We start from the raw sequence: 22,771 nt of genomic DNA, 5'->3' as shown, positions 1-22,771 counted from the left end.
CAGCGCCTTGATTTGAGTGAACACCTCAAAGACAACTTGATGTTTTCACAGGTGAAAGATGGGTTTACCCCTCGGAACAAATGTTTTGGAACGCGATGTTACGTAAAGGCTGGCGTTGGAAGGATGATGACCCTCAGGAAGGAGATATGACCAATATCATTTCAATACATAACGCTAATAATGAACAAGCCTGGATGGAAGTCTTGAAATGGGAGGCCTTCCATGCCAAGTAGGTGACGGAGTTTTGAAATTTTCATTTTCATCTCGAGGGAGAGAAAATTACCAGTCCATGTTGTTCATGCAAATTGTTAATTAAACAGTCATTTGTTTAGGATCCATGCGCTCCACTTTCCCTGACCAGTGTGATATTTTTTCGTTCTTGGGGAATAATTTTGTTTTGTATTTGCTGTATTACTACTAAACATTCTTTAGTTGGATAATATTACCATAATACTTATGTATGTATATTGTAAACTACTCAAACTTTACAAAAGAGGAGTTTTGCTTATCCTTTGCTGTAGTACAAATACAGATATTCTCGCTTATTATTACATCTAAAATACTAATGTGTGCACACAATATAAACTACTTAAATGTACAAAAACGGAAATGCAACTTGTGCATAAAACTAGCTGAAGATCCATTAAAGATTGAACGAGAATAGACTTATCGATGGAAAGTTAGGGGATCCCCCAAAACAGCGTTCTTACTCCATAGTGACACCTTGTGTCCCATCGCTAATTAATTATTAACTCGCTAATTATACGACATAATTCATCCAAAATCAATAGGCTTCTGGTACGACATATGATGAATGCACATGCAAAATCTGGAGCAGATTCAATCTCGCTTTCGTGAGATATCGCGTGCATCTAACAGACAGACAAACAGACAAATACCTATCAACATACTTACCGATTGAAATCGATAAGTATTAAATAAATAGTTTTGATACGTGGAGACGTAGAAAGAATAGTTCTGAAATAGGCGAAGGGTGAAATTTAACTGAAAATGTTTGTTAATACTTCCGTAACCAATTTCCTTAGATGTGTTTTTTTTCTTTTACAGAGAATGCCCCTGTGGCCCAAAATTATTAAAATTTGGGGGAAAAGCGAAAGAATTTTCTCCGAGAGCAAGAATAAGGAGTTGGATGGGGTAAGTGCTGCAGCCGAGGTTTACAAATTTGGAACTTGGCCCCTCTGGTCTAGTATAGTACCACAAAGACTTTTGAGACAAAAAAATTTGGCATATGTTATTTCTAACGCCCACCTGACTATGTCTTCCAAAAAATGACGTCACTACGACATCACAATCACGCCATAGAGGTTGCCAAAGTACGATCACCAGAAATAGCTTCTGCGCCAACGATCTTTCTCATATCAGGATCATTGCGACGAAAAACGTGAGAAATTGCGACCATCTTTATATTTTGTAGGGTCTTATTACACCAACTGTGACAGTGGTCAAATGGGGGTTGAGAATGACGCCAAAATTCTTGAGCCAGGCCAACTAAAAGTGCATGTGGGGCTAAACTATACCAGACTCGGCCCCTCTAGGCGGCCATGAGCAAATACCTTGTTAGGTGTCTCATTAGACCTTATTCATTAAAAACCCATCCTCCGCGCTAAAAGAAAAGTGATCTGAACAAAACAATTTTAACATTAGCTCTTATGGGGAATGTGATCACCAGAGCAGAAATTTGCATATTCTGTAATTTTCTAGACATCTTTCATTATATACGTGAGCAGTTTTGAGGATAGAATATTTTTCACATTTTTTTGATATTTTTAGAATGATGGGTTTTTAATGACTAAAGCCTATTGGGTTATGACATTCCTCTCATCCTGTCTCAAACAGGCTTTGTGTTATTTTATATTTAACTGATTGAAATATTTACCGGTAGTTGTATTAAGATTTTTCAAATAGTTAGACTTACTTATATTAGGTTAAATGTGTTATGATTCATTTGCAAACATTGGATTCATACCAGGACACTCAATTTGATAATCTGTAAAGAATCTGCTCATACAACAAAGTCCCTATCTGAGATTTGTCCAATTTTTTTTGACTGTAATCTCCTCTAATATTTGACTTTTCATTAATAAAATTCGATACATGAAGTAACTCTATTATGACTTCGGTTACGTGAGGTACTTCCATAGTGTGTGTACCAGGTTAGGGTTAGGCCATAATTTTATTCTAAATTTCCTTATTTAGTTCTATTACGAGTTCGGGGACTGTCTGGGTTAGCCAAGTGAATATACCCCTGCCCATAGGTTTCAGTCCCTTAATGCAACTTGAAGTAGGAAAAAAAAATTAGTTACCTCCATATTGGTACACACTTCTGGACCGCTCAAATTAAAGCCTCATAACAAATTCTGAACTTTTCTTTTCAGCTACGAACTTCCGTTTGATCGTCACGACTGGGTGATTGACAGGTGTGGAAAGAAAGTCCGCTACATCATTGATTATTACGATGGAGGGGCTGTTAACCCGGAAACGTTTCAATTCACAATTTTGGTGAGTTTTATAAACAAAGCTAAAGCTGTAAATAGCTAGCCCAGGGTAGTCCAAACCCAGGACTGGCGGCCACATGTGGCCCGTTGATTCATTATCTGTGGCCCGCGTCGTATTCGGAGAAGAATCAAAAATCGCATTTCGTGTTGTTTCGTCATAAAATTGAACAAAAAATCTTTTGACATATTGTTGCATCATTAATTTCACTGAATTGACTAGTGTTATGGCTTGCTGAAGCAACTAAACGAGCGAAGTTCTTGGCACTATTGTGGCCCGCAAACAATGCAAGGGTAATTTTGTGGCCCGCGGAGCTGCCAATCTTGGACCACCCTGAGCTAGCAAATGAGCCATTATTGTTGGTTGAAGACTAGGAGTAGAATCTTTTTGGTCCGACACTATCTACCCCATTTATTACACCTCAGGGAAATATGGTGGACATGGGGTTCAAAAGCGAAATTCTTATTGTCAAATGCCTTTAACCCAGGCCTGCGCAGTGTATGACCTGTGGGCAGCATGTGGCCCGTAAAAATTTTTATGCGCCCTACAAAAAGATTTAAAAAAAATTTGTTTATCCAAAAATTGAGTACCGGTAATTGTTTTTCTATGTTGTAACCCTCTCGTTCTTTTGTGTCGTGCAGGTCTCTGACCACCTAGCGATCGACTCCTTTGCATATTCGCTAAACGCTGAATATTAAATATGAAAGTGTCAGTATCTGACTCAGATGACCATAAATGGTCGTATCATTACCTCACAGTCATACCGAAAACTTTTGTTTCACTCATTTTCTTATTGTTATATATCATATTATGCGTTTTTTGGTTGACAAAATGAAGAATTCTATCTCTCTCTGATGGAAACAGGGTGGTCCTATCGAATTGAATGTAAGTGATGTGTAATAAATCATGGTCACTACCAGCTAACACCCGCATTGCAAGTATAGATATATCAGTAGTAAGTCTGGAAATATCCGGTCTTTTTAAACATATTTATGCCAATGTCAGTATTTTGGCGTCCGACTCCTCACTTTAGTACTATATATTTAGTTCGATTTTTGTTCTTGTATGACCCAATGTTAGACTATTCTTAGGTGTCGCTGCTCGATAACCAATGCTGGTTTACCGCGTCCCCTTTCACCATGAAATGCATTATTTTCCTCTCTTCCTTCTCGTTCTGTATGTACAGTATTTCTTATATGGTGATAAAATAAATTACTGATTACAGTGGTGTTTGCGAACCCCTTATTATTACTTATCGATTTTAATCGGTAAGTATGTTGATAGGTATTCGTCTGTCTGTATGTCTGTTAGATGCACGTGATATCTCACGAAAGCGAGATTGAATCTGCTCCAGATTTTGCATGTGCATTCATCTTATCTCAGACCAGAAGCCTATTGATTTTGGGCGAATTATGTCGTATAATTAGCGAGTTATCAATCAATTATTGATGAAGTGATCTAAATTTTTGTAAAACGAGAGAATTTTGAGACCCACCGAGTGTGTGTGATGCGCAGTGCGCAAGTTACAAGAGCGGATGAATCAAAACCGCAGTTTCTGTTTTGGGGGATCCCCTAACTCTCGATCGATAAGTCTTCGGTTTCCAACCGATATTCTCGTTTTACTCTTTGCACCATGAGGGCTAGAAACCTTTCTTGAAGCAAACTTATACGAAAAGTTTTTCTTTCAGGATGTAAGACCAGCGCTGGATTCCTTCGGAGCTGTTTGGGATCGTTCTAAAGCTTGGTACATGAGGTTGACGAATTTTGGGGGAGGAGACGCAGATTCTACAATCGAAAAAAACAAGAAAGTCATCCACAATGGAATTCCGCAAGCATCTGATTCGAATACGCAACGCATGACTGCACAGATGACATCACAATCAGACATTCCGGCAGAATGCCCAATGCATACCTCTAAATCATAGTGATCTCATAATATATCTACAGTGATGTCACAATTGCTGTAAAGTTTGAATACTGTGATGTAATTGACCATATTTTTTATACGCTTCCTATTTATTGACTTTGTTCGGTTAGAAAGTGGTTATGGATAAAGTAGCGAGTTATTATCGTCTTGTGGGAAGGCACCCAAAGTACTTGTAGAAATGACTGACGACATCTGTTTATTTCAAGTTTCCCTCATTTCCAAATCTTAACTCTTTGACGTCGATGTGTAATTTATTAAATATGACCGATGTAAAATACAGGGTGTCCATAAAGTCCCTTTACAATTTTGTTATGAAGTCAATTCTCGCTATATATCTTAACCAGGTTTGTTGTTTTTCAATCAGTAAATATTTTACCTCATTCAATACATCTGTAAGCGCCAAAACAATATATGATATCAATAAATTCCCTTTGCAATTTAAAATTTTTTTCAAGACTTTATTGACACCCTGTATATTCCATATTTTACATTCAGAATCATAGATAATGACTGGGTTCTGACCATCTTCAGTTCCAATCCTTACAGTGTAGCGTTTGTTATCTTTTCATATTGCCAAGTTTTCCTTATAAGTTGTTTTGTCTGTGTGGTTGAATAAAAAATTAACCTCCAAATGCCTTTTGATTTCAAAATTTATCACTAGACTCTCTGGGAAAGTGATCTCCAACGGCAGCACACGAATGGAGAAATACCTGGGAATATGGCAGTTCACAGACTGTATTCCGGCACCAAAATTTCAAAATCTATTTTTAAATTTCATACAGAAGTTGTGAGAACCATGACTAACATGATATGCAATGTAATAACACGCTTTTGAGGCAGGTGGGGAACATAGATAACTCTATGAATAGTAGAAAAAATTTTCCTTAACCGCTGGCCCGTTAGACTCTTTCCACCATCAAGTCTATGCATCTGAAACAAAGAACTGGCTAACTAATCCCATATCTCGGCATGGACATGCACTTTTTTCTGTGCTCCAGAAGTATGCGCACCAAGATGTCGCACAACCGAATCCTAACCGGTACACACATACTATGTTCAGGTCGTGGGCCATGTTGATGCGCATATTTCTAGAGGTCCCTTTTTTCTCCCCTGGGATAAATATTTACATCCTATATGTGTAGAAGAGGTATTTGGTTTTAATTCCCCTTCCATAGCCACAATACAAGAATATTGGCGCCATGACTTGTTACATATCAATCTTTAGATCAGTAAGTATGTTGATAGGTATTTGTTTGTTCGTCTGTCTGTTAGATGCACGCGATATCTCACGAAGGCGTGGTTGAATCTGCTTTAAATGCATGTTAAATTGCATGTGCATTCATCATATCTCGGACCAGAAGCCTATTGATTTTGGATGAATTATGTCGTATAATTAGCGAGTTATTAATTAATTAGTGATGGGACACGCGGTGTCACTATAAAGTCATGAATCGAAACTGCAGTCTTCGGTCTCCCGTTTTATCTTTTAAGGCTTCAGAATTCGGTATTGGCCGTCCCTAATCATGATTGAAGTGGCCAATACAAAATTATCCAATATTCCGAATATTTTCTGATTTTTAAATGCAGACAAATAAATGGAAGTGCACAATGTGCATAATTTTAAAAGACTTCGGTTGGTCAAAATGATAAATTTTTTAAATGAAGATTGAAAGTTTAAAATACTGAATGTAATTAACTTTTGAATCAATTTGGATATCTGTGTTGTATATCACCTCATTCCACTCACGAAGAAGAATATTACATGACAAGCAGAGCATGTACCATTCATTGACACAGATTTTGTAGAGATAAGAATAATTTTTTCATTCACCATCTTTCCAGTACAAAATCATGATTAAATAAATTTATCAGAGAGATACGAGTCTGATTGAATTTGGTAAGTTACACCTAGAATAGGCATGTGAGTCCATTTCATTCTGTTGTATATGATTTTTACTTTGGAGGCTCTGCCAGGTTAGGTATTATCATAGTTCTTTTGACTGTTTGTGGTTGACGGGCACGTACTTGGATGTTTTTAACTTTTCTATTTTGAATTATGCCCGCCCCCGGTGCTCCCGAAGTATGCGAACCAAGATGGCGGACATCGGAACGTAACATGGGTAACAGGTAGCCAAGAGCCTCCCGTAGTATTTATACCTAAAATTATGGCCTAACTCTAACCTAGTACACATATTACATTACGATGTCCACCATCTTGGTTTGCATACTTCGGGAGCCCCCTCTGTATTTTGTTTCTGAGAGACCAAAATAAAATTGAGTTTGGAAGAATCTTTCCGGTCTGGACTGTCAATCTAATTTATTGCACCTGGGATTCAAACCAGAACTGTCTCATCTGCAATGTCTACATGGTTAGGTACAATGCTCTGACTGGCTTTCAACTAGAGATGTACCGATACCACTTTTGTCGCCGATACCGATACCGATACTACAGAAGGGCCGATATTACCGATACCGATACTATGTAAATATTACTTAATTAGGTGTGCTGTGTAGGGCAGACGGGTTAAAACAATGGTCTTTGAGCGTTGTTCATAGTACACATTATTTCAGATCGAAATAAAGATATATCACATAATATGAAATTAATGTTTGGTGTTTGCTTTAACTGATTAAGATACACTGTACAGTAACGCTAGTAATCTCGGTGTTCAATTAGAAAACTCATAAGCCGGGATGTCCAATTTGAATTTAATGTTAATATCGCGACCTTCGAATATCGTTATTCGTGTTTAAAAGAATATCGAATATCACCCACACATTCCAGAGCCGCCGTCCTACGTTCAAATTAAAAGCATTTTTCAAATATTTTATTTCGTGGCTAATCGTAATCGTCGACGCAATAAGTCAAAGCCAACATGAAAGAATATCAATCAGCACCGACCAAAAGAAGGCCTACATATACCCGTCGAGGATGTTTTTTCACTTTACTATTTTATATTATTATACAATTGCCATCATATATTTTGAGACAGTCTAGGACTCTAGGCCCTCTGGGGCTAGGCGGTCATGTCAATATATCTATAAAGAAATTGTGTAGTTAAACAAAATTAATATCTGCGTAGAGGGATAATTGTGTCGGAGTTTAGTTTATCGATGTCGTCGGACTAAATGACACTCGTACTTGACGACAAACAGTCAGAATTTATACCCGTGCCAAAAGTCCATGTGCCGTTAATAAGGACCCCAATTCCACTGTATGATTTAAAACTGGGCGCCTAATTGCTTTTTGTTATGTGCCGTGTTGATATGTTTCTTCATAATTACTATGTAATATTAAAAATGTCAATATAAAAATTTGACAGCGAAAATAGCTAAAAATACGTGAATCCTATTCTCTCGCGGGGGTAGGGACATGTATGGCCTATAGCTCACGATCTCTCCAGACAAAAAATAAATTGAAAAGTAGTATTCCAACTTATCTTTTAAAACATTCTGGACCATATCAAAAAGGTAAATATATCGGAAATATCGGCCTTAATCTAACCGATACCGATAAAATGGCCGATATTGCCGATACCGATACATCTCTACTTTCAACCAGGGTTTCGTCAGAACAGTCTAGGAGCCAAACCTGAGAATGGTATTGATACACCACTATGTAACCAAAACTTGTACCCAGCTTTTTACCTAGATTTCCAGGCCGCCAATGGCCAAATACGGCGCCAATGTCGCATTCATAAATTGCTTTTTTGGCACACTGGAATGCTTCATTTGATTCCGCGCCACCAAATAGATTGTTTCAATAGGCCACATCAACGCACACACTATTTAAAAAGGATATTATTAAGACTTTTGTTGATGCCCACACACCATTAATTTGAAAACTCTGATCATTGAGAAACAGTGAGAAGAGAAAACATATTTTATTTTTAGATATATAAACAAAAAATTCAAATGAGTTTATTTATTGTGCTGCGGCCGCTGCTTCTCTCGCCTCCCGTCTTGCTCGCTCCTTGTCACGCTTCATTAGGCGCTTAGTTCTCTCATATTCTTTTCTTCGAATAATTTGGCTGAAAAATCAAAGACATAAAGCTCTTTAAAATGGCTGCTAATGAGTGTTTGGAGAATACCATTGTAAATTCAAAAAAAAAGTCCCTTATTAGAAATCACATTTATACTGGTATATACTGCTAATTTTGTTGATCAGATCGAGGGACCATACGAAGTGTTATGGAAACATTTGATACAACATCTCTAATTACCCTGCATAGGTTCTAAAGTTCAAATCTCATAGGAATAATTATGTGCGAGAGGATTGCTGGACTCCTCAATGCCGTAGGGTGGTTCATGTGTGATCGCTAGTTGGTTACAGCTTCCTCCACCATCAAGTCCACGCATCTGAAACTCAATTGGCTGACTAATTCCGTCCAGACTTTAACTGGGAAAGGAGGTTGTAGTTTGCCATATGACAAAGCCGTTTTTCCTCTCCCCCGGCATAAACATGTAAGTCAGGGGTTCCCAAGCTTTTTCCAGGACGACCCCAATAACAACTTTCGAGTGTCCAGTGCGACCCCAGGTCAATGAATATATTTTTCATGGGACTTTAGAGCTTCTTTCATTTGACTTATGAGTTTGGTCATGTGGTGGTATAGGACAGGTAAAGTAAGCTAAAACCAAACAGTGATGTCACAATAAGCACCTACATTTTCTATAGCATAAGCATAGAGTGATGCCTATAGGCCTGTTTTACAGTAAGCCATGGTGCAAGCTGCTAAATTTAACATGGTATGTCAAATTTCAGATGTTTTGTACATCCATCATCTACCATAACTCAGCGACCCCGCCGATCCCATGACCTGTTTGCGAACCTACCTACTTATCACTCCGACACAATTTGGGGTCATGACCCCTGGTTTGGGGACCGACACTGACAAATCCGACACTGATTAGTAACAAGAAGAGGTTGTTATATTAATTGCAGTCTATATTCCTTTAACTCACTCTTCTATCTCGCAATCATGGTAATGGTGAAGTTGATGCATGCACTTCCGATACTGCGGCATCCACTCTCTAATGCATTTCTTGTACGCCATGAAATGTTGGGCGCAGTAGTCACGGCTTTCACGAGGTATTTGTCCCAGATTCATTTCTTCTCTTGTAACTGCCATTTCTGAAATGATTGTTAAAAATAGGTGACTTGATAAGAGCAGAACCTTAATATTTTAAATCTTTCAAAGTATTGGGGTTTACTAGCAGGGATGATCAAAATTTTTTTTATAATAACTAAGCGAAAAACAAATTTCATTAGGCACAATCAATTAGAAGATTTGTTCAATTAAATCAATAAGAATTTTTCAATATAAGAATTTGATTTTTACAGGAGTTCAGAAATGGAAAATATTTTCTCAACTTAAATGTAAATTTTACGCAGCTCTGATTGCCTCAGATATTGAAAAGTGGCAGGACACGGCTTTCTCCACCATCTTGGGGGATGTAATACAACAAACATAACTGGCTAAACTAGAACAGCCGGGATGTCATTGTACATTGGTTGGTGCATCTTGCTAAGCGTTAGGCATGGCATCTTCTGATATTTTTGTGTGAAGGTCTATAGCAGGGGTCGGCAACCTTTTGTCGCTCGCGGGCCAAAATTAAAGGTTGCAAGTCATTGACGGGCCGCACATATTTTTGGAAAGTTAAAAATCGAATGGATGACCGATGAATCACATTTTATCACACAGATCAGAAGTTAAATTTTAAGCAGCGCGCGAAGACTGACCATTTGAATATTTTTGCGCCATTAAACCATTTGCACTTAGCATCAACTTTTCTGCGTTTTGTTGCCCTTTGTCTAAATTATAATTAGATTATAGGCTCATTAGACAAGTTATTGTGAATTATATACTTGTTACGTTATAATATAATTTAGTCTACACGTAAATTCTTTTGCGTAAAGAAGATAATCGACGAAACAGCTATAATTTTTTACTATAATTCAGTGAAGCGTCCCGGGCCGGATCATATTGCTCCGCGGGCCGGATCCGGGCCGTAGGTTGCCGACCCCTGGTCTATAGGTTCAAACCAAGACTACTTACTTACTACCTTATAATGGTTAGCTATTTCCATACAGACCAGAGTTGGTAACCAGCTGTGAGGATGTGGTTTGCCGCCTAATCAACTTTCCTTTACATACATACCCACATGATTGAGGAAACTAACCACCTTTCCTCTCGTTAAAAAATAAACACATTTTAGTAATCATGTCCCACTCACTTCTGACAGGCCTATCCTCTGCGCCATACTCCTTGTATTTAGCAAACATTTCTGGTTTGTCGATCGGCTCATCCTCCAAATGAATGCTCTTCATTACACCTTGCCCCATGGTGGTCGTATCTGACACCTATGGGCTCAACTAACTGGAAAAACATCAAATTAAACATTTATTATTAAACAGTGTGATATGCAGGGAGTGTTCTGATTACTTAATTAAAAAATATATTAGAAAAATCGAGGGATTTTTACGTGTACAATGCTCATTTTCAAATTCCAAGTTAAAAATTGAAGGAAGGGGGGAGGGGGGGAACTCACGTTGTGTACCAGGTCAGGGTTCAGGTTGTGTGACATCTTGATGCGCCTACTTCGGGAGCACCAATAAAACAGATAGGGGATACCTAAGAATTAAAAGCAATTCGTAAACTATCGAAGGTATTTATATGCTTACAATACAAATTTTAAACTAAAATTGAACGCATTGAAAAATAAATTTGTCATGTGCCCTTGATTAATTGGAAAAACTTGAATATTTTATATGCTAAAAATCTATAGTTTTCGTATCTAATGCAACATGATAGACCAACAAAAACAGTGAAAGGTCAAATGGTATTCAAAGCAGTGAGATTCCTTCAGAACTTGTCTTATCTATAGTGACCTTCTGGTATATATCAGGATTTGATAGTTGAGTGGCATTTCACCATTTCCAAAAGGAAATTGATACACAAAAGACATCCAATTATGTGGACGTTTGGAACCCTCTCCTTTGGAACAAAAAAAAAGCTTTCTACATAGTGATTTTCATAGCTTTAAACACTTAAGATATCTCTTATCAATATCTCTTTTATAGGCATTATTAATTCCAAATTTTGTTCAAACCAAATTCTTCTGGCATGACACAGTTATTTCAACATCTGCACAATAAAACTGTAAGAAACAAAATACTTGAAATCATAGAATAAATCATAAAATGAAGAAATATCGTCTTTAATCATAAAATTTACTAATTCATTCCATTTATAGTACGTAAGAAAACCTTAAAAATATTTCCATTTTTATAATATTATCTTAAAGTAAAGGTTACGATTGTCCTCTTTAAACTCTGACTCAATTATACTTTATTGTCTATTTTTTAGCTAACAAAATCAAACAAAACAAAATCAGTGGGAAGGAGATAATAACCTATTTAAACCAGCCCCTCAATCAGCATAATTTTTTCTTTGGATTTGACTTAGACTCTGCTTCAGTAATCTTCTCAGCTAAAAGAGGATTCAAGTTTGAGTCAGGGTTAGTTCCATTTTCATCGCTTAACGAGATAGATAGAAAAGGGAAGATTTTAAAATAGCAAATCCACCATGAGAATATCCCAAAACCTGCCCCAAGCATTTTACTTAGAAATACATGGAAATATAGACAGGTGGCTATTAAAGAAATACCCCAAATAAAGATTAAAACGAGGTTTAATCCATAAAAAAATGGCAATAAAATGTCCATTGCAGCTTTTGAATGTAACCCAACATAACCCTCTGATCTCTCTGATGTTTTCCAATATTGCTTTTGTAGTTCTGAAGATATCATCAGTATCGTAAGGGTTAAAATAAAAGCATGTCCCGAAATATCAAAACCAATCCAGTAATGCTTTCCCGCCAATTTCATGCATGATCGCTCATCCGTGACATTTTCAATTATTTTACCGTCATAGTTAACACAGTCTGGGTAAGTAATTCTACTTACAGCTCCAAACAGAGTGATGGTAAATAGAAACCAAAAGATGGTAAGTATGACGCTTCGAGCAAGTGCATTGAAAAGTTTCCGCTTGTATTGTTTGTAATAATTCACTGTCCCAGTGAGTACGTACAGTGCTGAGAGGGCCAATGTCCACGCCCATCCAAACTTCACAAAATATTGGTTTAAAATATTTCTTTTGCTCGAAAAGTACGTTTCTGGAATGTCGAAAAACTCACGAAAAGCTGACAAAATAATAACTCCGACAAATAGAGCAACTGCCTCCAAATACAACCAGGGCCAACTTTTGTGTGCATTCAACATCTTATTTAATAATAGATTATCAGTTTTTAACTGAGAAGAAAAAACATTACGATTATTGCAAGTTTGCTTCACAGAGCAGGGAGTTGAAACTTAACTTAAATCTACTGTGAAAGTTTGCAAAAAGAATAAACAACATTTGCAGATAAATATTTAGGTAATGTATCAAATATTGATCAGTGTTGGCATATAAAAGATCTATTTCGACAAATGCCATTGATGTATGTTTGTTTACTGCTGTGGTTCCAAAAGCTGATTCACCAGAAAATGAGAAAAATGAGATATTCGCGGGCAGTAAAGTGGAGCGCTCACAAGGGACAGATATCGATAACAGTACGAAAAATTAAGAAACTGGTGTGATTGAATTGTTTATGAATATACAGAACTTTAACTGTGATAACGACGTAATAACTGGCTGTGTCTAGAACGCAAAAAGAAAACAAAACATAAAGTGTTATTAAACTATTTCACTCAATAACCATTGGGTTTGGAAACCACTATATAATGAAATAACATATAAGGTAGCTGTGGTGGTAAGCAGACGCACACAGATGGCACTACAATTTGAGGTTAAAAGAACTGTGTCAGGATGAAAATGAACAATAATGCACTTTCATAAATCATGCCTAGCTTAGTGGTTTAAATTCCCGACTTTACTGATACATAGTATAACCTCATAGGTTATTAATTTTTCCCTAAGAAAAAGAATACTATGATTGTAGGAAGCTTGCTTCACAGAGATGGGAGTGAAAAATTTCAGTCAAAAATAATCTGAAATATTTGTTTTCATCTTCGGCCACAATTTTGAGGTCACAAAGCATTTTGAAATTAAACAGTAATGCACTTTAGCTCTCTTAAACCCTGCTAGGATGAGTTGTTAAATTTACTTTTCCCATATATATAGTAGCACATCACATATAATTCTCTTATTTACCAAGAAAAAGAAACAATATGATTGTAAATAACGAGTTTGCTACACAGAGCTGAGAGTGGAATAGTAACAAAAATTATGGCAACGTTTAAGTTGCAAAGAGTTTTGCCAGAATGAAATTGAAAAAATATTGCACACTAGTGCTTACGAACCCATCCAAGGTAAGTTGTTTAAATTTCCGATTTGCCAGATACATAGTAGCACCATACATATAATTCCCAGTACTTAGAAAACGAAACAATATGATTGTTACAAGTTGCTTTACAGAGCTGGGAGTGAAATAGTAACAAAAATTATGGGAACGTTTAAGGTAGCAAAGAGTTCTGTCGGAACAAAATTAAAAATACTGCACTCTGGCTTATTCAAACCGGTTCAAACAAGTTGTTTAAATTCCCAGATTTTTCGATACATCGTAGCACACAACATATTATTTCATACTCCTATAAAAACCTAAATCAGACACTGAATTTCAAAGTTTTGAATAAATTTTTGGCTTCCAACTTCCACAAATACAAAAATTTGATTCTTATCTATAGAATTTAGTTACAACATATTAAATCAATTATTAGGCTTCCCGCTGCTTGTCAGCAGGGAACCTATTGTATTCCTGTGTTTTATTATTATTATTTTTTTTTCAAATTGGTCCTACAAACTTGAAATTAAAACCTCAAATGTGCAGAAGTTCTCAGCTAGCAATAAAATGCAAATTTTATGCATGACTGACCACGCTTTCACGCTCCAGTGAGCAAAACGCGTCTTCAGTTTTTTTACGATTTCTCAAAATTGATACATGGTATTGGGTTGAAATTCCTAACAATGATTAATGGACATGTTCTGGATACAATATGTCAAGGATACGCATGAGTGACCTCGGCGATACGCTCCAGTGAGCAATATAGGATTTTACATTTTCATCTTCTTCTCGAGAACGACACTACTTAGAGACTTGAAATTTACATCACATGCAGATAATAAGTCCCCCATCATAAATTGCAAATTTTATGCATGACTGACCACGCTTTCATGCTCCAGTGAGCAAAACGCGTCTTCAGTTTTTTTTACGCGGGAAGCCTGTTAAAGCTGCACGCAGCTCTAGTTTATAGTTATACTCCTTTCACACATTTTTTACTTTGAGCAAACCTCTATGATAGCAATGATTGCTAATAATTACAAAATAAAAATCTAAAATATTGAACTATTTGGATACTATGGACAACACCCAATAAAAAATGCAAAAATTTTTCCAACCCAAGGTCGATGGGGGCATTGCGGGTTGGAACCCCTCATTTCTTAATGTAAAAAAAGTATTTTCTGTATCACAAATAGCAATTCTTCGTATCTTGAACGCATTTTAGACCGTTAGGACTAAATGTCAAAATCCCTGTTTTTTGGCCTGCAAGATGCTATGGCCTAATTTGACAATTCAAAATTTTGAAGTTTCCTCTAATAAAAAACGACTATTCTTTCTTTTTATCCACCCCATTCCTGTTCTCCTTAGCCGGCGTGTGGGTGATCAAAGACTTTAGATGGCCGTAACCAGGATAAATAGGGAAAGAGCGGTTACGGAATAATTCTAAATATGCAACCATCCATGACAAAATTCCGAAAGCAGCACCTAACGCTTTAGTGATAAAACCATGAGAATACAGACAGGTACAAATTAGGGAAAATTCCCAAAAAATGCTCAAAATTGAACAGAAAATAAATAAATAGTTTATTGTTGTTTTCGTTGTTTTATGCCTCGCTTTTAGCCTGATAAGGGACTTTGATCCGATAGCTAAACACGGTGAAGTCTCTGCTGCGTGGGTTGAGATGTATTTCCAGTATTTTTGGATTTGTAGCTCCGAGGCTATCACCAGTGCTGAAAGGGTTAATGTGAAAGCTTGATTTGAAATTTCAAAACTTCGCCAGCGATTGGTTCCCGCCAATTTCATACATGACTGCTTATCTGTGATGTCTAACAGTGGATTTCTGGCAGAATCAAAGCATAGCCCAGTTAGGTTGCTGATTCCGTCGAAAACAATTGTCCAAAAGTAAAAAAGTCCAGTGAGAAATAGCCATCTCAGCCCAGTAGCGACAGAACCTCGTTTCCAATGGTCGCAGGAATAAACAAAACTTGTTATAAATGCATATGGGGTTACAAGCCAAACGGTCCAAATCCAATTGTACTTGACGATGTAAATGTTGAAAAAATTCGTTGAATCGGAAAAATACGAGTCAGGAATGAAGACAAATTCTTTTAGACCAGATAATGCTAAAACGCCAATCCATATGAATAGAACTCTAAATTGAGGTCTGATTAGATAATACTTAATTAAGAAATCCAACATTATGTCCTATAAGAGATAAAATGAAAAATTTTTTCATTATTAAAAAGTCACATGCACATAAATTGGGTAATCGCCATAATAAAAGGAAAAATGGAAGCTAGGTTGCGTAATAGCTTAGTGCCGGAGGAGTTGTCTTAGCTATGTTGGCATAGAGCAGGGGTGTTCAACCTGGGGTTCGCGAACTCCCAGGGGTTCACGAGAAGATTTCCAGGGGTACTTGGATGGCAGTGGAGTTTTCGTGTGATGATCTTTTTCAATATCCTTTATTACTACCCTAGGAAAATGCATGCCCATTGAAACTAGATGCCAGTTGAATGGTAGATTTTCCCTGATGTTGCGTTGTTGTGATTATGGCGCAACAATGTGAAATTCAAAGTTTTGCATGCAAACTGTGAAATCTCTAAAGACAGCGTGCTGCGAGCATTGGAGAAGTGATTTTGCTTATTGTAACTTGGGAGAGATTTTAAGAATTCATTAGTTAGGCAGAAGACAAGGGCAATAATATCAACAAGACAATTTAATTAAGTTACATAAGGTCAATAAATTGGTGTTGCAACAAATTGTTAGTCAATATATTACAACTTTGTTCGCTGTATGATTTCCGGGGGTTCGCATTGATTGTTTCGTGACTCGGGGGGGTACTTGACAGAAAAAAGGTTGAGAACCCCTGGGCCATAGTGGGTGAAAGATCTCGGGGTTCGAATGCCACCGCCACACCTAGGGGGTAATAAATTGGGTACACAATGTCGAACTAGAAGAATTTGGGTTGTTTCGTTTCAAACTATAGCAGCATATGACATATCGGTGACTAGGTGACCGTACATTTGAACCCACATACATTTGAACCCATGCCTATATCCACGGGTTCAATCTATATGCGGGTGCTAAAACCCATGGGTTAGGGTTAGTATGGGTTTAACTATCCGTGAAACAAAAAAAATTCCATAGGAGCAATAGCATACAGGTGCAATTGTCATGGGTTCAAATGTACGTGGGTTCAAATGTAATGGAACCAGGTGACTATAGTACAGAACCTTGTCTGGAGTAAAAAGCAACATCATTAAAAATACATGAACTCTTGCTCTATTTCACACAATTCTGAAAATATACATTGTATATAGAAGAAATTGAAATTGGGAGACATGAAGAAATACCGGTAATTGCGCAATCATACCCTTAGGCAAGTAAATTGAGGAGACAATGCCGATTTGAAAAAATTCGAGTTCTTTCAAACTGTAGCTCTTACATATCGGCGACTGCTAGTACAAAGCTTTGGTAAGAAGATTCGGCGCTCCTGAAGTATGTGTACCAATATGGGTATATCTACACATGGACATGGAATGTAAAAATAAATAAGATATAAATTCACGATGAAGGAAGGATTGGGAAACAATATCATAACCCTTAAAACAAATTGCCAAAGGTTCAATTACCCCTTTCAAAATAACACAGTAGTCAAATTGTTATCTCATTTTTTGGGGCTCCCGAAGTATGCGAACCAAGATGGCGGACATCAGAATGTAATATGTGTATCAGGTTAGGGTTAGGCCATAATTTTAGGTATAAATACTACGAGAGGCTCTTGGCTAGTCTTCGAACTGATATTAGGACTAAAATAAGGAAAATTGGAAAAAAAATTATCGCCTAACCCTAACCTGTTACCCATGTTACGTTCCGATGTCCGCCATCTTGGTTCGCATATTTCGGGAGCACCCATTTTTTTTTACTAAAAATTGCAATAATACTATCACCTATTGCATCTTTCCATCCAACTTCGATGAAATGCTAAAATTGCGCCAGCTCAACACTTTAGCCTGCAATTTGTATGGCAAGGTATTGTTAACATGTCCCTATCAACCATATGACTAAGCGAGATGCAAGCATTGTATGTCCAGCTTTCCCGCAGACTAGTCCAAAGGAGGGGGATTACAAAAGAAACTATTTAAACTGTGAGCACTCGAATTATCATCGAAAAATTGCTAAATTATTCTTTTGGGGCTGATTACCCCCAGTTTGTGACCCCTGGTATAGTTGAAAGAAATGTAGTTTGTCCCACACGAACTCAATTAATAGAAAATATAGCTATACACTACTATACAGGGTGTCTATAAAGTCCATTTACAATTTCAATTTTGTTATGAAGTCAGTTCCCAATATATCTTAACCAGGTTTGTTGTTTTTTAATCAGTAATTGTTCAAATATTTTCACTTCATTTAATATATCTATGAGGGCCAAAAGAATATATGGTATCTATAAATTCCCTTTGCAATTTAAAAAAATTTAACGACTTTATGGACACCCTATATATATCATAGCACACTCTGTAAAAATAACACTATCGGTGTTTCGATAAACATGATGAAAATATGAACTTCAAACTCAAACAAATTAATCAATCAAAATTCACAATTGTTTTAAGTTCAAAACAGAATAAAATTCTGACATCTTAGAAAAATCAAAAAAGTAAATCATGATTTAGTCTATTTTTAGCTAATACAACGATTGGCAGCAACTGCAAATATATTTTACTATAAGAATATTCTGACCAGTCACACTTCAATGACTTATAATCACACTAGAGTAGGTCCATGTATATTTACTTCAGTACAAATTGACTCTAAGAAAAAGGGCAGCAATGGTAGTTTCCAGTTACTATTAGATTATTCCGACCAGTTACACTTCAATGATTTACAGTGGTTATTTAAACTTTTATTTCACAGCCACTCTGTAGAATGGTAGAATCAAAGTAGGGTGTGGCATTTTTCAGTGCAATTACGGTAAATATTGAACTGAAAGTGTTGCAATGACAAGCGTCAGTTATTATTAGATTTTTCCATCGAGTCACATACAATTTAATCTCACACAAAAAGTGCAGCACTGGCACTAGGAAATGATTCGAAATAGCTCACTTTAACGATTTACAGTGGTCATTTAGCCCCACCGTTCCCAATGTTTGTATCAAGATCTGTTTCAGAAGAATCAGAGTCAATTTGTATCGTTTTTGAATCATTGGATTCATCACTTTCGGAATCGTCACTTTCATCGTCGAGTTTTCCGTTGTCTTCATTCTGTTGCGACCGCTCACCCATATCATTTTGTAGTTTGGAATATTTGTCGATTACCGTCTTCATATTATCTTTCGCCAGAGTCCGATTTTCTGTTAATTTTTTCCCCAAAATTTCGTCTGAAAGCGCAGGATCTGGGTTATTTTTATTATCATCAATAGATGAGCACCCAAATTCAAAAACAAAATCTTTTTCGCGACGTTTTTGTAATCTTTCACCAACTTCCTTGAAAACTTCTTTTGCATTAATTTCAATATGACATTCCGTAAGGCACAAATTATTTTTTATATTCGCTTGTTCCACAAGATGATAAATATCTCCATAATCTGGAAATTCGTTCCCTCTTCTAGGGTTATTTATATATCGTGCAACTTTTTGATTTATTTCCACAAATCTTGAAGATTGTACTTTGATTTTTTTTTCGATGACTCTCCCAGTTTGTACAGGGGCCTTGTTTATTTTACATAACTGTGTATAGATTTGCATAAATCGTTTTTTAAGTTTTGATTCGACAATATAACTTGTGTCGCTTTTTTCAAGGTCATCCAAGGACAACTCAGTGTTTTGTAATCGTATAATTTCATTTGAAATTCTTTTCAACAAATTTTCAAGGTTTTTTATCTTTTTTTTACGTTTCCGTCTTAAATGAGAAGTCCGTTCATCCTCTGTGGAGCTCGTACCTGCTTCCGTATTATTAGAAGGTTCTTTTGATTTAACATCAACACCGCTACTAGAGGAAGACACAGTGCTTTTTATCTCACACCTCAATCCATCATCTGATACCACTTTTTCTGATAAATCTTTACAAATAGATTCAATATTTACTCTTCGTTTTTTTGACGCAAGATCGTTTTTATTAAATCCTTTTTCAGATGGTTTTCTTTTAGGAAATTCTTTTTTGATTTCACTCCCCGCTTTATTACTTTTATCGAGCATCGAGACAACGTCATGGACAAGAACAAAAACGTCTTTTGAACCGTTATCCAATTTTAAAATATATCGTTGAAGTAATTTCCGAAATTCCCTTGAATTCTTATAATCCAATGATGATTCTTCATATTTTTTATTCAAAAATAAAATTATTTTTCGTCCTTCCTCTTTCTCGCCAACAACTTTATTGCACAGATCAACAAATTGTAAAAAAAATTCGTCATGATTGTTTAATTTTTCGACAGTTTTATCTTTGCCATTTTTTATGATTTCCGCAGCAGGTTTTTTAACATCTTCATTATTTTTTGTTAGTGGTTTATCATCTTCATCAGAGCTGTCTATCACAATAATTTGACTCATATCTGAGCCAATTAATTATCTTTAAAATTGTTATTAGAACTATAAAAATTATCACAATTGATTAAATATCGAAATATATAATATAAGACATAGATCAATAGATTTTATTTTAATATTCGCGATCGACCTGTCTGGAGGACAATGGTTGACAAGAAAATTGCTAATCTTTTTCGTACGGTATGCTGTTACCGGTATTGCAGCTTTTGGAAAATTTCGTTTCGTTTACGACTTACGTTTAACTATGGCCCTCTATCGGGGACCGAGAGTTTGTATTGTCAAATATTTCAATAAATAATAACAAATAATTCCAAGCAAAAGTATAAAATAATGGACAATACTTACAGATAAACGCGCTTTTCGGTGCAAAATAACAGAAACCGGCCAAGCGCAGCTGATAATTCCGATTATAATATTTCGGCAGATTAGGATTCCAAATATAACTTCAAAATTACTATTTGAAAATTAAAAATATAATTCATTCTTGGTAAATTCTGATAGGATTGATTTCATAATTTATTAAATTTTTGAATAGCATTATAAATCTGCGTTTCTAACTCAATATTAGATATCTATTTAGGATGTCATTACTTTCTGTATTATTTCTGTATTTCTTCTGTAATAGAAAATTTTTTTTTTTTTTTCAATTTTCAAGAATTCTCATATGCATAATTAAAATAGTGAATATGGGGGGAGCTGACTCTGATGACCGTATGGTCGTATCGCTCCTCCCAGTCTATACCGAAAAACTATACATTTTTATTGTTGGTATTGTTTCAGTGTTTTTTTTTTTCTGGTTGACGAAAATAAATCTCTCTCTCTCTTTTTATGGATTTGAGAAATCTGTAAAAATTCTGGCAACACTGAATACATCGACTTTGGTCGGTTCCGAGATAGAGGTTGTCGTTTGATTGTTGTTTGTTGATTTTGCATTTCTTTACGTTGAGTTTCGTGGAATACTGGGGAAGCCATGTTGCAACAAGGTCTACGAAAATCATTGGGGACATTTTCCCGTCAAATGTCAACTTTACGTTCCATGAACAAAAAACCATTGCTAGCGAATGCGACGCAAAACACTGGCCGTAGAACGATGGCTGGACACGGACCTGACATTTCTGTTGCTGAAGGAATCGCCTATATTGTCGTAGGAGGGGGTGGGATTGCTGCCTGGGGAGTTTACAAAACTATTCAAATGAGAGAAAGAATTGAAGCCTTCGAGACGGGGAAAGTAGTCCAATTTCAAAGCCCTTCTGATGAAGAGTTCTTCAAATATCGTGAAATATTCGCAGAACGATACGGACCTGAAGAGGAAGAATGATTTTGAAGAATGAAGACTTGAGTTAGACTTTATTTATTGTGTGTCTTTATAGCGTTATATAGTTCTACCAACTGGAAATTTGTTAACTTGGAAAAATTGCATCATTTACTGACTTAATGTGTCTTTATATCATTTTACAAATTGGTACCTGGATAGATTGGTTGGGGCATTATGCTAAGCATTAGGAAGTGATCTGTACATGCACAAATCCAATAACTAACTTATTAATTCCAAACTCAACATGCACTGCAACATGCACGGTCAAGTCCATGCTTCCGAAAACAAATAACTGGCTAACTAATCCCATACCCGACCTGGACTGGTAACCGGACAAGAGGCCGTGGTTCGCCATATGATTAAGCCGTCTTATCGGATTTCCTCTCCCCCGGGATAAATATGTAAATCCTATCCACTGGGAACTGGGTGAGAGCTTGTAACCCATCTCATCGGATTTCTTTCCCCGAGATGAAAATAAAAAATCTACCCCTATTACCTCCATGGAATGCTAACCTGATATAAGAACCATAGTAACTCATGTGATTAATCTGTCACCTTGTCAATCTTACAGGATAAATATGAAAATATTATTATAAATCAGTAATTTGGAAAAGGTCTACCTTCTGGTATTCCAGTATCGATCAAACTTCATATCCTAAAGTGAAAACGATGAAGTGACCCTTTTTTCCTTGCCCATATGGTTACGAATCTCACACAATTATTCTAATGATTATGCCCAATGATTTAAGCAGGAGATTGCCCGTTGCAGAGTTTCCTTTTATGTCACAAACCTAAATGACTGATATCATTGTTAGGTTTTGAAAACTTAATCAAAATCAGTTTCTAGAGTTTACGTTTTTGTCTCTACTGGGTGGGTGAACATTTCGATAGTCAAGTCTATGCTTCTGAAAACAAATAACTGACAAACTAATCTCATACACGACATAGACTGGAAACCCAATGAGAGAGCGTGGTTTGTCATAGTATTAAGCCGTCTTACCGACTTTTCTCAACCCATATATATATATGTAAATCCCATCTTCTCTTAGTTAATCAACTTTCTCAAACCTGTGATCATGGTTGCATAAAGAATGATCTAACTTGTAATGTGCAGTAGCTATTAA

The 22,771-nt window shown here is 36.4% G+C and overlaps 6 protein-coding genes across 7 annotated transcripts in view; 2 read left to right on the top strand and 4 right to left on the bottom strand.

Moving 5' to 3' along the window:
• The window catches only part of LOC120334854 (holocytochrome c-type synthase-like), a 29,495-nt gene extending 24,449 nt beyond the window's left edge, over window positions 1–5,046 (top strand). For both annotated transcript variants that reach the window (XM_078113577.1, XM_039402367.2), the window contains 4 exons: window positions 52–229; window positions 1,069–1,155; window positions 2,397–2,520; window positions 4,203–5,046. In XM_078113577.1, coding sequence (XP_077969703.1) covers window positions 52–229; window positions 1,069–1,155; window positions 2,397–2,520; window positions 4,203–4,439 — 626 coding nt within the window. In that variant the 3' untranslated portion in view covers window positions 4,440–5,046. The remainder of the gene's footprint in view (window positions 1–51; window positions 230–1,068; window positions 1,156–2,396; window positions 2,521–4,202) is intronic.
• Window positions 5,047–8,309: 3,263 nt separating this feature from the next.
• On the bottom strand, window positions 8,310–10,820 carry LOC120335205 (NADH dehydrogenase [ubiquinone] 1 beta subcomplex subunit 7-like). The gene is made up of 3 exons (XM_039402689.2): window positions 10,676–10,820; window positions 9,404–9,572; window positions 8,310–8,472 (listed from the first exon to the last, which is right to left on the bottom strand). Exons 1-3 carry the CDS (start codon window positions 10,782–10,784, stop codon window positions 8,367–8,369), a joined length of 384 nt encoding a protein of 127 aa, XP_039258623.1. The 5' UTR covers window positions 10,785–10,820; the 3' UTR covers window positions 8,310–8,366.
• A 1-nt stretch (window position 10,821) lies between these two features.
• LOC120335203 (acyl-coenzyme A diphosphatase FITM2-like) lies at window positions 10,822–12,842 on the bottom strand. Its single transcript, XM_039402688.2, has one exon. The coding sequence runs from the start codon at window positions 12,719–12,721 to the stop codon at window positions 11,876–11,878; it is 846 nt and encodes a 281-aa protein (XP_039258622.2). The 5' UTR covers window positions 12,722–12,842; the 3' UTR covers window positions 10,822–11,875.
• LOC120335206 (acyl-coenzyme A diphosphatase FITM2-like) lies at window positions 12,745–15,979 on the bottom strand. The gene has a single exon (XM_039402690.2). The coding sequence runs from the start codon at window positions 15,977–15,979 to the stop codon at window positions 15,107–15,109; it is 873 nt and encodes a 290-aa protein (XP_039258624.2). The 3' UTR covers window positions 12,745–15,106.
• A 6-nt stretch (window positions 15,980–15,985) lies between these two features.
• Window positions 15,986–20,727, bottom strand: LOC120335195 (death domain-associated protein 6-like). The gene is made up of 2 exons (XM_078113547.1): window positions 20,678–20,727; window positions 15,986–20,374 (listed from the first exon to the last, which is right to left on the bottom strand). Exon 2 carries the CDS (start codon window positions 20,333–20,335, stop codon window positions 18,908–18,910), a length of 1,428 nt encoding a protein of 475 aa, XP_077969673.1. The 5' UTR covers window positions 20,336–20,374; window positions 20,678–20,727; the 3' UTR covers window positions 15,986–18,907.
• Window positions 20,728–21,188: 461 nt separating this feature from the next.
• On the top strand, window positions 21,189–21,763 carry LOC144424347 (uncharacterized). Its single transcript, XM_078113545.1, has one exon. The coding sequence runs from the start codon at window positions 21,303–21,305 to the stop codon at window positions 21,648–21,650; it is 348 nt and encodes a 115-aa protein (XP_077969671.1). The 5' UTR covers window positions 21,189–21,302; the 3' UTR covers window positions 21,651–21,763.
• The last annotated feature ends 1,008 nt before the right edge of the window (window positions 21,764–22,771 follow it).

The sequence above is a fragment of the Styela clava genome, chromosome 1 (genome assembly GCF_964204865.1).
Source record: "Styela clava chromosome 1, kaStyClav1.hap1.2, whole genome shotgun sequence".
Taxonomy (NCBI): Eukaryota; Metazoa; Chordata; class Ascidiacea; order Stolidobranchia; family Styelidae; genus Styela; species Styela clava.
Note: the sequence above shows the minus strand (reverse complement) of the source record. Positions and strands in the feature narration are given on the sequence as shown.

Excerpts from the sequence above, each read along its gene's own strand:
- LOC120335205 (XM_039402689.2), bottom strand. The coding sequence starts at position 10,784 with ATGGGGCAAGGTGTAATGAAGAGCATTCATTTGGAGGATGAGCCGATC. Across the intron at positions 9,573-10,675 it reads AGAGGATAGGCCTGTCAGAA|AAATGGCAGTTACAAGAGAA; the intron begins GTGAGTGGGACA and ends CAATCATTTCAG. Across the intron at positions 8,473-9,403 it reads CATGATTGCGAGATAGAAGA|CCAAATTATTCGAAGAAAAG; the intron begins GTGAGTTAAAGG and ends TTGATTTTTCAG.
- LOC120335203 (XM_039402688.2), bottom strand. The coding sequence starts at position 12,721 with ATGTTGAATGCACACAAAAGTTGGCCCTGGTTGTATTTGGAGGCAGTT.
- LOC120335206 (XM_039402690.2), bottom strand. The coding sequence starts at position 15,979 with ATGTTGGATTTCTTAATTAAGTATTATCTAATCAGACCTCAATTTAGA.
- LOC120335195 (XM_078113547.1), bottom strand. The coding sequence starts at position 20,335 with ATGAGTCAAATTATTGTGATAGACAGCTCTGATGAAGATGATAAACCA.
- LOC144424347 (XM_078113545.1), top strand. The coding sequence starts at position 21,303 with ATGTTGCAACAAGGTCTACGAAAATCATTGGGGACATTTTCCCGTCAA.